The sequence below is a fragment of the Eschrichtius robustus genome, chromosome 3, assembly GCF_028021215.1.
Source record: "Eschrichtius robustus isolate mEscRob2 chromosome 3, mEscRob2.pri, whole genome shotgun sequence".
NCBI lineage: Eukaryota > Metazoa > Chordata > Mammalia > Artiodactyla > Eschrichtiidae > Eschrichtius > Eschrichtius robustus.
Window position 1 is genome coordinate 132,479,656 of NC_090826.1, and position 15,672 is coordinate 132,495,327.

A 15,672-nucleotide genomic window follows, 5' to 3' on the forward strand; every position below is an offset into this window, starting at 1 on the left:
TCATATCCAAAGGCATTTCATAAAGATGCAATATTAGAGAATTTTGGAAAAAATCTTTTAGAGGTTATTGAGCTTAGCATTTTATTCCATACAAAGCTCCCCTCTCATCTTGTTTTGCATCTTAATGGAGAAATTATTTGGAGGCCAAATTGTCTTTTGTATAACTTCTACTCGGGTCTCTGGAGTTACAAGAATAAACCAAATCCTTTGTCCACCTGACCTCTTCCTGCCCCCCACCCTTCCTAGTCAAGTCTTCTCTCTTCTAGACTGAGAAAATTCAGCCCCCAATCCCCATTATATGTATGTGATGATTCTAAAACTGTCACAATCCTGGCTACCTTTCTCTAAACGAGTAACAGTCTATCAGTGTCCCTGCTGAAATACAAAACTCAGAAGAGAATTGAAAACGATCATTGAGATTGTTTCATTACAATACATTGTAATGTCAGTACATTGTCAGTTTTCATTGTACTGACAATGAAAGAAACAGGGTCAGTCTCTGCTTCTATTTGTGCCAATTATGTATATTAATCCATAGGTTTAGAGACAGTCATGGGATATTGTTATCACATGCTGAGATTATTATTCATCAGAGATCTTGTTTATAACCCACTCCCCAGCCTCACCTTGTGTAGTTGATTTTCGTTGATTTTTTGCACCCATGGGAAGAGCTTTGCATTCATTTCTACTGCATTTTGCCTTGTTGACTGAGTTTTGGGCCACTGTTTCAGTTTATTAAAATATATGTGAATTTGGATTCTATTGATCACAGTTTTGTCTTTTGGAAGAGCTCACATAAGGGCTCTATTTCTTTAATATCTTCCTTTGCATATGCTGCCAACTGTCAGCTTCCCAGCCACATCAACTACAGCAGTTCCTCAAACTCCCCACTCTCTCTCTCTCCATACAGGGTACTGTTTTTCTTGGAACGCCCCTTCTTCTCCTATTCTCTTTGTCTTTAACTTTATCTAAGATCTGCCTTCTTTCTTCCCCTCAACACCTTCACCCCAAATCACAGTGGCCCATCAGAGGTGGCACACTGGTGTTTTGTGTTTGCCCAAATCATGACAACTGCCCACGTTGGGTTGTAACTCTTTACTTGTCTGCATCATCACCAGAAGTGAGTTCTGCAAAGACAAGAACTCATGTTTGGTCTCTGAATCATTATAGCCTTAGAGAGTGCATGGCACATGGGAGGGCAGCAAAAGTAGTTGTTGAATGAATGGAAATTAATGGCTGTGATGGAGCTCTGTGCTTCGTATCTGTGAGCAGGTGCATCTGACTGCCTTAGGGGAATAATGGAGATAGTGTTGAAACTAAGGCTTAAAGGATGGGTTTACTAGGCAGATAAGTAGGGAGAGTGTTTCCTGGTAGAGGAAAGAGCATGTGCACGGTGGTTTGAGAAGGCAGGTGAGAATTAAGAAATGCAGGGTCATAATGTGCAAGGAGGAGTGGTAGGGGTTGAAGTGGCTTTTGCATGAACACAGGGAGGTTAGGATGTATCCATAGTAATGATATTCATTCTCTGAGGAGGGTCAATCATTCAATCAGCTATGTAACTCCAAATGCGGTCCACCATGTATTTTTCTGTCTAAGTGGTAAGTGGGTCTTTTTAATGCCTTGCTGAGATACTAATGTGCTCTCAGACTTGCCAATTAAAAAAAAGGACATAAAGTGGTTTTGGTAAAACTCATACTTAGTGAACCTGTGCTGGTATGTAGTAATCACTGATTCCCTTCCAGCTTATTTAATAGTCTGTTTTGGTTTTTACTTTCCCAAGCTTTGACAGTCAGTTTACTTTTCAGCTTACAGAATTGACTTAATCTGTCATTTTTGAAAATTAAGACATCTGCCTGCCTTCTCTCTTCTGGTATCTTTGTTCTCTGGATTCCTGCCTATAACCCACAATATTCTGTGAGCACATGTATAATTTAGGCAGGGAAATAATTTTCCTTGGCTTAGGAACTTGAATTACTCAACACTATTTTGCTTTGGGCTTCTCTGTTCAACTTCAAATAGCGTTAAGGTGAACAAGTATGGTGAAGAAGACGTTGCAACTCAAGATTTCACGTTGGCTCAACCTTTTGGGATGGATATGAGTAGAGAAGATCAAAGCAACAGAAGAACTTAGTAGTTCTGAATCCTTTGTCACCTGTTACCATGGATGGTCCTTTAGTGCTTTGGTCACTCTGTAAATATCTAGAAAAGTCAGCTTTCTTGCCTGCAGCATTTTGGGGCAAGTTCTGAGTTTTGTCTTCCAAGTGCTATTTCTGTTTTTGTTTTCCTCTTGGTTACATACCCTTCCTATACCTTTTAGATTCAGCTTTCTCAGTTCTCATAGTTGATACAGTTCACAGAGTTTGGGGGCTATCTTGAGGGCTTTATGGTGAAATTAAAGCAGGAAAATTTACAATTTTCTCTCAGATGGATAAAATGTTTTGGTTTTTTTTACTTTCATACTAGTCTTCAGCCCCAATCCCCACCGTTCCCCCCTGATGCATAGAACCGCAGACACCCACCTGCAAAGTGTGTGAGAACAATGACGTAGTTCTCCACTTCACTCACTGGTGCCTTCCACTGCAGCAGGGCTTCTGTTGGAGTGATGTTGGTAGCAGTCAGATCCACAGGATTGTCCATGGCTGAAACAGTACAGGAAAATATCAGGTAAAGGTAAGAGGAACTGCAGGATAGAAGGGCAGAGAACCATCTCCTATAGTTTCACCCAGGATTCATGTCTGCTGCTGCACTATACAAAATAATGAAGTGAGTGAGGACCTCTTTCCTTTCTCCCCTTCTGATTCCATCAGCCCCTTCCCCTTCTCCCATTCCTCCTTCCTCTCAAGCACCCCGTGCTCCCCTAATTGCCCTCAGAAGTTCCTTTTTAATTCATTCATTAACTTCTTAATGTGCAGAGCGCTGTCAGGTGTTAACGGGGGTGTCCAAGGTATGGATCTTGTGTTTTAGATATTTAAACCTAGATGGAGAAACTAAGAACATGCTATAGAAACTATTATATTTCTAGTTAATGAGCTAATATGCTTCCCAGGCTCTTTGTTCTTTGATAAATACAAGGGGCATGCCTTGTGGAACAATCTCTGTTGATGAACGTCAGGAAGTGTGGTGGGAGTTCCATGAAGTCAGGGAGTAACCCCAGCACCTGGAACTTAGAAGCTACTCAGTAAATACTTGTGGAGTGAAGAATGGGACTCAGGTTGCCTTTAAAGTCAGATCTGATTACTGAATTCTTGCTTTGCTACTTACGAGGCTGACTCTGTACTGAGCCCTGGGGATCCTTTTTGTGGCATAGAGAGTCAAGGGACTTCGTCCAGGCTTAAAGCCAGGAGTGCCTGTTGAGGAACAGAGGTTGCTCATCATAGCACCATGTTCTTATTCTCACTTGCCTATGCTCCATGCGTTTGTTTCCTTACTGTGCCTCCCTTCCATAAAGTTGGGATTTATCTTAGAAATGCGGGTTATTACAGTAGTTTAGGCATCAGCTCACCCTACGTGTCATGTAATTTACTTTTGGAGACCAAGATATGCTGTTGATCTGGTCCTATTCTCTAACTGAAGGTTCTTATCGCTTGTCTGTGTCTTTTATTTCAAAGAAACAACCATAAAATATGTTTACAATTTTAACATCTGAATTGTATCCATAATCTGTGCCTTGAACAAGGTCTTCGAATGCAACCTTATTGAAAAGAAACAAAGAAGAAAAGTCTTATGAGACTACAATTAGCTTGACCTTTCTGAGATTGACCATGAGACTCCGAGGAGTACTCATTGCCAAAAGTTATAAAATCATAGACATCATATTAAAACAACAAAATAAAACATCTCTGTGAGTAATATGGTTATTGGGAGTTGCCAAAATAGCTCTGCCTGAACTTGAAGGAGGGCAGTTTGGGTTGGTGCACTACTGAATACCTGCTTTAGAGAGACTTGCTTATGACCAAGAACCCAAGGAATGAGTTTTTGACCTGAATTGTTGTTCTCCTTTACTTCCGGGGTAGGAGGCTCTTGAAGTCCATTTTATTGTCCTCACTGAGAAAAAACCTAATTTCTTTAACATGATTTCTAAGACTTTGAGGAAAGTATGGGGGGTGGGGGTGGCTTCTTTTTACTCATTGGACATCACTTCAGGTCAATATCTGTTGATACTTTAATGGTCATAGATAACTTGATAGGAAGGGTAAGATTGAACCAAAAACATGGCTGCGTTATCTGTAGTCATAGGCATGGAAGGAGATTAGATTAAGGAAGATTAGAACATCCTGTGGTGTCTTTAGATGAATAATTTTTTGAGTTTCTGAAGGAATGTTTCTTTGGCCATGGCCATAGGGATGTTCTTTCTGGGCTAGTGAGTTTATCTACAAAAGCAGTGAGGAATTCCAAGTTGCCCTCGTTAAGAAAATACGATTCTCTGAGGGAAGTAAGCAGCCTCAGGAAATCCAGGCGTTCTCCTCATGAGGCAAGCTGGATGTTTTCCTGTGTGCTACAGGAACGATAGCCTCATGGAGAGTTAGGTCTGGGGTTGCAACAGGAAACTTGGGCTGTTCCCTCTTGTGTCTTCTACGGCAAATCTTTCCTAGTTTTGCATGATGGGCTGGCTGAGGGGTCAGAGAAGGAGAGCAGGGGAGCTGCTGCCAGAGCCCTGTCCTCAGGCCCATCATTCTTCCAGAGAAAAGCACCTCCTTCCTCCTCCCTGGAGCATAAAGCAAGAACAGATGCAGCTACTTGGTGGTTTCTGGTCACATAGGATGAGGAGTTTCATGACCCCAAGGGTCATTACTGGAATAACAGCCCCCTTTTGTTTTTTCTCTAAGGTAAAGTTTCCTTGTCTGAGTCTTTTTAACAATTAGACGGGGTGAATCAGATGTCTGTTCTGGAATTCACTTCTGTCATGAGTCTTTGGAAGGTTACTTTTCATACTGGAAGTTCCATGAAAATGTCTGACCTAAACCAGTAAGACTCTTAGAAGGTGTCTCTCTAAACTCCTAGTGTTACAGAGGAGGTCAAAGGGGAGAACATTGCAAATTGCTTTGCATAACAATGTGAGTCAGAGGAGCACCCAGGAGAGGAGCCTGGGATCCCAGGATCAGTGTCCTCTGCATTAGCCGGGACAACTTCACTCTTTCCCTCTTTTGTTGGTCGCAGGTCCTCAGCCAGGGTCCCGACTTGGCCCACGATAGGGAGACATGCCCACCTGTGTGCACAAGAGTGCAGATCCGCTCACTCTCCTCCCTGCCCCGCACGCTGTTGAGGCTGATTTCATATTCGGTAGCTGGGTACAGCTTGGTGATGGTGAATTCTGTCACTGTGTTGGGCACCACTGAGCTGTCCAGTCGTCCCACTAAGGAAGAGCAGAAGCCACAGGTCAAGTTCAGTGGATCCCGTATATACGCAGCTCATAATACAGGAGCTCTTGGTGGCACTCTTTTTTTCATGAAGCCAATATGGGTGCAAGGCTCAGCACCCAGTTGGGGGACGGGGACGCTGGGAATGTTGGAACTTGAAGAGACCTTGCATGCTGATCCCACCCCCTCATTATATAGGATCCCAGGAGCAAAGGAAAAAAAAAAACTATTTATTAGGTGGTTTTCTAACAAACTAGTCTTAAAGCAATATAGAGGGAATGGCGGAAAAGAGTGGTCCATGCAGCCCAGAGACCGGGTAGTCTGGAAAATTATCCCACCCCCTCACTGGAAGTGATTGTACCCTCTACTTCATTAACAATTCCACATGCACCAGCATGAACTGTTAGGATGCAGGTGAGGTCTGGGCCAACTTCTTCTGACTCATAACTTGGCTGGAGTGGCTGTAATAGGACCACCGTCACTGTGGTTCCCTCCAAGGCTCCATCTGGCTCTGTGGTGTCTTTAGGCATCCCCTGGGGTGTTTAGCCTTGGACTTTAATTCTCTCAGAAAAGTGCATGTGACCCTGGCTCTTGGTAGATCCTTTTAGAGTTCTTTGTTTCTCACTACACTGTCTGGATAATGGTGACCGATTACCATGGTTCACTCTACTGGTGAAGGGCCTGCTTTTTGAGTGAATGTAATCAAGCCTTTTGTCAGAGGAGTTGGTGAGTTCTGGATTCCTTGGCTGTTCCTCATCAACCCACTCTCATTCTGATGCAGCGTGCTGCAGAGAGGAAGGAAATTGCAGGCAGGAGGGTGATATCCCCTGGGATACGCTAGTTCTCCCATAACAATCTTCATCCAGCTCCAAATCCCATTCATCTTTGAGAAACCAAGAAACTTTATTACCTTGTGTTGGCCGATATGATACTCGGTAGTAATCAAAAGATGCAACAGGAGGGCTCCAGGAGACCATAACTGAGTCCTTGGTCACATTGCTGATTGTGATGTCTTTGGGGGGATCAATTCCTACAAGGACCCAGGTGGTTATGGGAAAAAGACAGGAAGCACAGTGTGAAAAACAAATTCCTATTTTTGGTTTTATGTGGACCAAGAGCTAATGGTGTCCCAGAGGCAGACAAGACCTTACTTTATACTAGGGCAACCTTAAAACCATGATCAGGCTGAGGTCTCACTTGAAACCTCATAGGAATGGCCAGTGTCATGCTCCTGGAGAATATTTTAACAACATGAAGTCAAGCTGTCAAGGTCTGTGCCTGTGCAGCAACTATTACCTATCTGTAGGGCAATTGGGAAATTTCCTTTAAGTTTGTATGTTTTATTTTGAACTGGGAGTAATGGTCATTCTCTCTGGGGCAGCCTCTCTTGGACAAACCCAACTCTCTCTCTATCTCTGTTAAGCACCCACCTTTTGTTCAATTTGGAATAATTGCTATTGACTGTAGAGGGATTTCAGAGCACAAGTCCAGAACAAATCCACTTCCCTAAACTGTATTTTATTTATACTATATACTTTGTTTTTTTGACTACTGGAAGATTGCAGGGTCAAAACCAGCTGAGTGTTTAATCCACTTGTTCAGTTTATGAATTCTTGTATGTAAGAAACCACCCAAACACACATGTCCTCACCCACATGCACACTCATATTTGTGATTATATATGAGAAGAATGAGATACAAGTGATCCAATTCATCTGAGAGTACCTGTGTTTTCCAAACAACATGCAGATCACCCCATTCTCAGAGTACCAGGTCCCTGTATGGTTGCATGCTAGTCCCATGTGATCCTGAGGAAGCATCATTCACATCAGTGAACTTACTGGGCAGTCAAGAGATAGCACTCCAGAATAGGAACAGATGTCTCCTTACTGTAGTAGGGTTTCCTCTTGAAGACTAGCTCTCTCCAGGGCTTTCTCCTAAGTTGGTAGTGGGAAGACCTCTGGACCAATGCATTAAAGGCCTGGCCTCCTCAAGACATTGAGTCCATCCTACCTTCTAAATGGAAGTTTCCCGTCTTACATATTTAGTGCGGCCCTGGAAGAGGTGGCTGTTTCAGAACAACTCATAGACCCTCTCTTGATAAATGAGGTGGTCCCCTACTCCTTGGGTGTTTCTCCTTGTAAATTTCATTGACTTGTTGAAGGCTACTGTGGGAACCCCCCTGACCACCTGCTGTCAAGTCCTCCAGCCTCACCTGTGGTGATGGAGCCCATGATGGGCTCCGAGGTCACTGTGCCATGGACTGCCACCAAGTTCACGATGTACTCGGTGGCTGGCTGCAGGCCCATCAGGACAGCATGCCTCTTGGTGGCATCCAGAGAGACCTCCATCGTCTCTTCCTCTTCATCCCGGGGACTGTAGTTCAGAATGAGTCTGTCTGCTGGAGGGGATGGGTCACTCCAGGTGATGTTCACACTGGAGGAGGTCACGTGAGAAAAGTGCAAATGGGAGATGGGGCGGAAGCCTGCAAAGCAGAGGACATGGATGGTTCTGAAATCCACATGAGGTGGTGGGGCCACTGGGATAGAAGAGGCATCTGACTGAAGAGATCTCCTTTCCTCGCAGATAAGGACTACACCTTCACCTGTTGACCCAGAGCTTCCACATCCTCACTTTCCTGTCCTGTCTACTCTCCTTTCTCCAAGCCATACACTGAAAAATGAATGCCCTCAGCAGTATAAAACCAGCATTACCTCTGAGTTATTCATAATACTGATCTAGGATTTAAAACCTCTATCCTGGAAGGAATTTAACATGATCCCATGGATCCTCAGAATGCCCACTGATTTCATGCAGGCAGGGAATTATGAACAGAATCAACCACTATGTGCAGCCTATAGGAAACCAGATACAAAATTTCAGGCGTGCAGGTAGCCTTGTTCGTCACCCCCTTTACCTCCAACCATTCCCTCTTGAGGTATTTATTAGTTTCTCCTCTATCTCTTTCTCCACTTACATTCTTCCTTTCTCTAAAGGATATGGGGCACTGGAAGAGTGGGTTGCCTAGACGACCTTCTCACACTAAGATCCGTTGATCCCTGAACCCAGCCGAGATTTCTGCTGTCCTGGTACCTGTGAAGGCATCCACCGTGGACTCCAAGCTCTGCTGCCGACCCCTCTCAGCTGTGATTGAAATGATGTACTCTGCGCCGGGCTCTAGATCTGTCAGTGTGTACGAGGTCCTGTCCTTGGGCACAGTGATTTCGGAGGCGATCCCAGAGGATGGGGTGAATGTAATTCGGTAGTGGTCAATGGGGCCACTGGCCTTGGTCCAGATGAGGGAGATGGAGGTTTCTGAGGAGGCTGTCACCATGAGGTCTCGAGGACTGTCAAGTTCTGTGGATCAACATAAGTGGCCTATTTTACATAAGTTCCACACGAGGGCCAGTATTTATTGGAATTGGACCCCCTGTGGATTTCTAAGCTATCAGTGGCTCTGCTGACCATGAAAATTGGCTTGTCATTGCTGACACTTATCTCACACTTTGTTAAGTACCATTCCTTTGAAAGATGGCCAGGAGCTTGGCATATAGATGAACAATCTGCAGGAAGGCATTAGTAACTCCGACACCACTGGAATACACCCACCTCTGGGACAAAGCTGGCTGCTGATTTTTAAGCTCTCCGTAATCATTTTCTCCCAGCCTTTCTCAGTAAGCCAACCATGGCAAAACAGGTACCACCATCAAGTACGGATATGCCATTCCTGGAAACCGTAGCTACCTCTGTTCCTGGTGCCATTTTGACTGATCTGGCCATGGGTGTGCAGGCAACAAGATCTGAGGACTCCTGGGGACCCATGTCCATGTGGTTCTCTAGAGAGGTGGTCTATGCTGGACAACCTTGGGACAGGGATTGGTTCAAAATCCCCAGCCCAGCCCAGGCTGCTTGTACTTAAGTTACTGAAGTGACTTTGGAATTTGCCTGGGATTTGGAAGCAAAACTGCTGGATCCAGAATAGCAAGGGTCTCAGTGGACTTCTCCATTGCCCTTAGATTGAATGCGTGGTTTCCATGTCTAGACCTTCAGCCTGTGGCTTTTCTGAGGGCTTCTGTCCTACATGGTGAGGAGTACCACATTCTGCCTGCTGTGGGGTGATCTAGAAGGGAATATGACTTGCTACAACACCCACTTATTTGGGGATTTCCACCTCTGCTCTCCACAGCTGTGGGCAGCCCTTCAGACTGTGGGGAACCACACGCAGATCTGTGGGGAGAGGGTGGGAGTTCATCCTGCACGTCAGATGTCAGAGGGTAGGCACAGGGAATCAAAAAGCTGCCGGTAGATGGTGTTCTTTGGCTGATAATCGTCACCCAGGGACCTGTTCACTAGGGGGCATTGCCTTCTGACCAGTCCTTGCTGGGCTAAGCTTCCGTGGCCCCTCAGGCTTGCAGACTGTCCTGGTCTCCTTCCACAGCAATCTTCCTACTCACCAGTCCTGGCATTCATAGTGGCTGGTACGCTTTGCTGTGAGTTCATGATGGCGGATATTCCAATTCCATACTCAGTGCCAGGCACTAGATCTGTTGGTAGATGCAGAAACAAACATTATTCCGTGTGTGTCAGGGATGGGGAAGGCTGGACGGCGGGAAGCAAATGACCTTAGGTTCTTGTTCAGATCTTCCCGAATCCACTCCTATTTTTACCTATTAGGAAATCCCAATTTCACCACTTAGAAAATCCATACCAAGTCAACAGGACGAACTGATCAGTGCAGAGCTTCCTTCTTGCTGCTGGTCTCCTCGGGAGGGCAGTGAGGCTGCCCTTGTCAGTGACCTTCAGAACTGTGCTCTGCTGTGGAAGGTCTCCCTGAGGTACTTAGAGTCTCAGGTTGGCTACAACTGGTGAAGGGATTTCTTGCTTACACTGTGAATCGGGGGAGTGCGTAATCGAAAAGGATTGTGTGGACCTAAGCCTTTAAAGCATTTCTTGAACATTGTGGGTGAAGACCAAGCTGTACCTTTTATAGACAGGGACTGAGGCCATGTGGGGACGTTTGCATCCTTTCTGGGGAGCACCTGTGGATGGACTGTCTCGCTGAGCACAGGGCTGTCAGGCCTTTAATGTAAGGGCATGCAGAAGCCCTGCTGCTGTGGGCTCCCTACCAAGGGCACTCAAAGCTGTGGATTCAATGTTAGGATGACTTCTGGGGGACCCGAGGAAGCTGGAGAAAATGAAAAAACTGTCCAAATACAGGGGGAAATTCTTTAGGGTTCAATATAAAGGATCTAGAATTATTTGGGGTGTCTCCCTACCCTCTCCCACATTCATTTTCAGATTAACTGGTTTGACTGGTGTATTAATTTCCTATTTCTGTTGCAACAAATTACCACAACCCAGTGGCTCAAAACAACACACATCTATTATTTCATAGTTCAGGAGGTCTGAAGTCTGAAATGGTTCAGCAGGGCTGTGTTCCTTCTGGAGGCTCTAGGAAAGAATTTGTTTCTTTGCCTTTTGTAGCTTCTAGAGGTTGCCTGCATCCCTTGACTTGTGTCCCCATAACCCATCTTCAAAGTCAGCGGTGTAACATTTTCAAATCTGTTTTTCTCTCTGAGCTCTGCTTCCATGGTCCCATCTTCTCCTCCGTCTTGTAAGGACCCTTGTGATTACATTGGCCCCACCTGGATAGGACAGGCTGTTCTCCCCATCTTAAGATCCTTAACCTAATTACATCTGTACTTTCCTTTTTGCCATGTAAGATGACATAGTCACACGTTCCAGCGAGTAGAATGTGGGCATCTTTGGGGGCCTTTATTCTCGTACCAAACCCGCATCAAACTCACCCTCATTTATTAGGACTGGAGCTGCAGGAATATGCAACAAGATCAGATTATCACCTGTAGGGCCCCTCATTGTCCGCCTGAGTCCCTCTGGGAGGCTCTTTTTGGGGCCCTTTGTGGGCTCGACAGAACCAAGGCCGATGATCTTGCTGTTCTGCATTTGTATAACATTTGTTCTTTTCAAAATACCTGACTGTGTTTTGACTGTCGTTTTCCTCACAACCTTGTGAGGAAAGTGGGTTGGGGAGTCTTTTCACCATCTGCATTAATTTCCTGTGGCTGCCATGACAAAGGACGACAAGCTAGGTGGCTTAAAACCACAGAAATGTATTCTGTCACAGTTCTGGTGTCTAGAGGGCCAAAATCAAGGTGTTGGTAAGCCCATGCTCCTTCCAAAGACTTTATGGGGGGAATCTTTCCTTGCCTCCTCCTAGCTTCTGGTAGTTGCTGGCAATCCTTGGTATTTCTTGGCTTACAGCTGCATCACTCCAGTCTCTGCCTCTCCTCTGTTGGTACGTGGTGTCTTAGTCTGTTTGGGTTGCTATAGGCCAGGCAACTTAAACAATAAATATTTGTTTCCAACAGTTCCAGAGGCTGAGAAGTTCAAGATCAAGGCACCAGCAGATTTCATGTCTGTTGAGCCCCTGCTTCCTGGTTCATAGACCATCTTCTCACTGTGTTCTCATACAGCGAAAGAGCAAGAAAACTCTCTGAGGTCTCTTTTATAAGGTCACTAGTCCCATTTATGAGGGCTCCACCCTTATGACCTAGTCACCTCCCATAGGCCCCCATTTCACATCGGGAATGAGGATTACAATATACGAATTTGCGGGAAGGGACACAAACATTTAGTCCATAACACATGGCATTCTCCCTGTGTGTCTGTGTCTTCTCTAATCTTTTGAAGACACTGGTCACATTGTATTGAGGTCTCACCCTCATCTTGATTTCATCTGTAAAGATCCTCTTTCCGAATAAGGTCACATTCACAGGTTTCAGGTGGAAATGGATATTTTTTTGGGGGGGGGGTTGGGGGTAGGGGGGACACTATTCAAATCAGTAGTTATTTCTTTATAAAAAGAAACTACGGCAGAGAGCAAGTCTGTGACCGGCTGGAGGTGATCCTTAGGCTTCTGGCCTCAGGGTTCAGGGCTTTTAGGACTGAATGCCTTACCCTTCCCTTCATTTCATCCCCTCCCCGGAGCAGCTGTGACTTCCCCAAGAGCCCTGAGGTAATAGGAACGATTTTGACAGGAAATGCATTGAGCAACCTTTCCTTGACAGCGGCTTGGATTAAGGAAGGTGAATGCTGCCTGGGACCCAGAGAGTTCTGCACTCCCTCCTCTTTGTGGCTTTCAGTACAGCCTGTGCAGTGAATCCCTCGTGCTCCAGTACGGCAGAACCTACCAGGCCTTACTGACCAGGCTCTCTGGACGGAATGTGTTAGAATCAGCCCTCTTTTTCCCTTCTCAAACCAGCTCCATTCATTTCCTAACCTTTAGTTCTTTCTTTCTCTAAAGTGTCGACACTGGTGGAGGTAAACTTTGACTTTGAGGCCTGCCATACTTACATTAATATTCAGGCTCTGCCACTTTCTACACGTGTAACTGATTACTTCACATATTTGAGCTTCAGTTTCTGTAGAATGGGAAGAATAATAGTATCTATCTCAGAGGGTCATTGTGAGGATTAAATGAACCAACATGTGTGAAGAACAGTGCCTGGCCCATTGTGATAGTAGCCCATAGTATTATTACCTTGCTCAGAGAACTATTCCAGGATTTTGAGTTGTTTTTTGGTGAGCCCCAGGAAGGTACAGGTTCGTCCTCCGCACACCTCTTGTCAGTTTGCTGAAGCTTAGCCTGTTGGCTCTGATGAAACCAGTGATTTAGGGAGTCCCGGGGTCAGCGAGGAGCTGGCCCCTGGCTGGGCCGAGTACCTGTCACTAGAATGAGTTGGGTGATTGCAACGCCCCAGATCCATTCAAAGCACACATTTATCTCTGTCAGTATGTTCGGCGAGTCCCAGCTACATCCTTGGTTGGAGAAATTAGATTACCTTTGGGACATAAACTGCTTTTCTCAGACAACTGATTGAGACCTTCAATTGCCTATAATGAAGTAGAAATTCTCTGACGTAGATGAAGGGTGACAGATCGAGGGAGGAAGACAGAAATTACATGTTGCCAAACGGATCTACCATGTAACGTTTTCATCCGAGTTTCTTATTTATGAAGCTTAAATGAAATGTTCAATAATTTACAACGGAATCATCTTCTCCCAGAAAAGTGCAGAGCAGAATTTAAAGTACTCTCTTCCCAGGCTTTCTGTCTAGGTGATTTGGAAGTGAGACTTGCTTATAGGTTCCTGCCTCCCGCTTCCTTTGATTTTCAGCAGCTTTCTTCCTGTGCTACAAGTGAATTGTTGCTCTTTGCCAGCAGGTAAAGTACACCTCTGCTGGAAAAGAAAATGCGTATCTGAGGCATACCCAGTACACTTATATATCAGCACTTGGAGGACTCCTAGGGATTTCTCTCTTTTTAAAGACCCCTTGCTCTCTACCAATGCTCTCTTTATCTTTCCATCCAGCTCCTGCAAGTAGTAGCATATGAATGGCTCTGTTCCCTTTCTTAACAATAGCTCAGAAAATTCATCTCATAGGAAACCACCACTCTGCATCCCTTATAGAACTTCCTTTGTTCAGCTTAGAGGGTGATGCTTTCCTCAACTCTTTCACTGCATAACCATTCTTCTTTGAATTCCCAAAGCACACAGTTCAATTCACTCAGCAAACATTACTAAGGGCGTCCTTTGTGCCAGGAACAGGGTTGTATACTGGGGATACCAGGGTGAGCTGAATGGAATCACCCTTGTCCTTAATGAGATAAAAAGAAATCTGTACTGAAGAAGGAAATTAATTACTTACTGAGCACCCATAATATGCCAAGCAATGAGCTGCATGCAGTAATCTAGAAGAATAATGAAGAAAAAAGAGAGGGAAGAAAGGAGGGATAAAAATCAAAAGAGAATTTTAAGTGTCTGGTGGCCAGGAGGTCTATTATTAACTATAGTTTCTTAGCGATTCATACCTGTTACCTCGTTTTCCCCTGCAGCTCTGCCAGGAGGGCATTACTCATGGGTAAACAGAGGATCAGAGAAGTCCATTTCTTGATCAAGGTCACAGAGATAATATACAATAAAACTGGGTTTAGAACCCAGGTTCATTGTTCTTTGTGACACATCATAGCATGGTCCCTGTCCCTAGGAGTCTTACAGGCTAGGAGAGGGGAGTGGAGTAAGCACCTTGGAATTTGAAGGTGATTTGGCACTACACCATGGGCTGCTAACTAAGAAAACCAGTTCAGAGTGGGGATGAGATCAGCATGGGCTGGAGTAGCCAGAGAAGGCTTTCTAGAGAAGGGACTTGAACCTTGAAAGCTAGCCAAGATTAGGAAAGGCTGAGGGACGACGGAGACATGGAATTTTCTAATTGGCAGGATGGGACATAGTGAGCAGGAACAGATTAATTAGAGCTGGAGAGCAAGAGGAACTAGCAGATTCTCACCTACACTGCAAGGACTGTGGGTGGGTGATAAAGACAGGATGACTCACTTCCCTCTGTTAGGAAACCTATTCTTCATGCTTCCTGCTGCTAGCAGGAAAACAGTGGGAGAAGGAGGCCCAGGAAACTGAGATTGCTCTGTCTTGCTGGCAGAAACATGAATAAGACACCTGGGGTCTGCAGGCTTGATTAGGTTCAGATGGCCATGCAGAACTATATGGACCCTTTCCGTCTCTGAATCCCTGGACTCACCTCCAGAATATCTGTGAAGTTCAAGTCCACAAAACTGGGGTTGGGGATTTGGTTGTCTCTAGTGCAGGGGTCCCCAACCCCTGGGCTGCAGACCCCTACTGGTCCGGGGCCTCTTAGGAACCGGGCCCCATAGCAGGAGGTGAGCGGCGGGCGAGCCAGCGAAGCTTCATCTGCGGCTCCCCACTGCTCACATTACATCCTGAACCATCGCCAACCCCCCCCGACCCCCGCCCCGTCCTTGGAAAAATTGCCTTCCACGAAACTGGTCCCTGGTGCCAAAAAGGTTGGGGACCGCTGCTCTAGTGCATTTGAAGGACATCTGCCTTCAAAGGGAGGGGCAAACTGATGACCCTGTCCCCAAGGAGCTTGCAGTCAGTCTCTCAGTTTTTATCACAATCATGCTATTATGTTGTTATTGTTAGTTTTCTTGCTGGTCTCCTCAGTAGACTCTTAGGTCTTTGGGTCAAGGGATTTGATTTTTTTAATATTTTAATTCAGTATGTAGTATAGTGAAAAAAATATATGATGCATAGAAGCAGCATGGCGGGGGCAATCGTGGTGTTGGGAGGACTTCTATGAGAGAATATCTCAGCTGGATTTTGAAGGATCAGGGGACATTTGGTTGGGGAAAGAGCAGGCTGAGGGAATAACATAAGCAAAGGTATATCTGGTAAAAGAACTTATGAAAACCAGGGACC

At 45.3% G+C, this 15,672-nt stretch overlaps 1 protein-coding gene across 1 annotated transcript in view; it reads right to left on the reverse strand.

The window, feature by feature from the left end:
- Positions 1–15,672, reverse strand: part of TNR (tenascin R) — an 83,379-nt gene that overhangs the window by 33,775 nt on the left and 33,932 nt on the right. Inside the window, exons 8-13 of the mRNA XM_068538388.1 lie at positions 9,812–9,901; positions 8,451–8,714; positions 7,573–7,842; positions 6,268–6,387; positions 5,207–5,353; positions 2,520–2,639 (exon numbers count right to left, since the gene is read on the reverse strand). Of these exons, the coding sequence (XP_068394489.1) occupies positions 2,520–2,639; positions 5,207–5,353; positions 6,268–6,387; positions 7,573–7,842; positions 8,451–8,714; positions 9,812–9,901 (1,011 nt within the window). The remainder of the gene's footprint in view (positions 1–2,519; positions 2,640–5,206; positions 5,354–6,267; positions 6,388–7,572; positions 7,843–8,450; positions 8,715–9,811; positions 9,902–15,672) is intronic.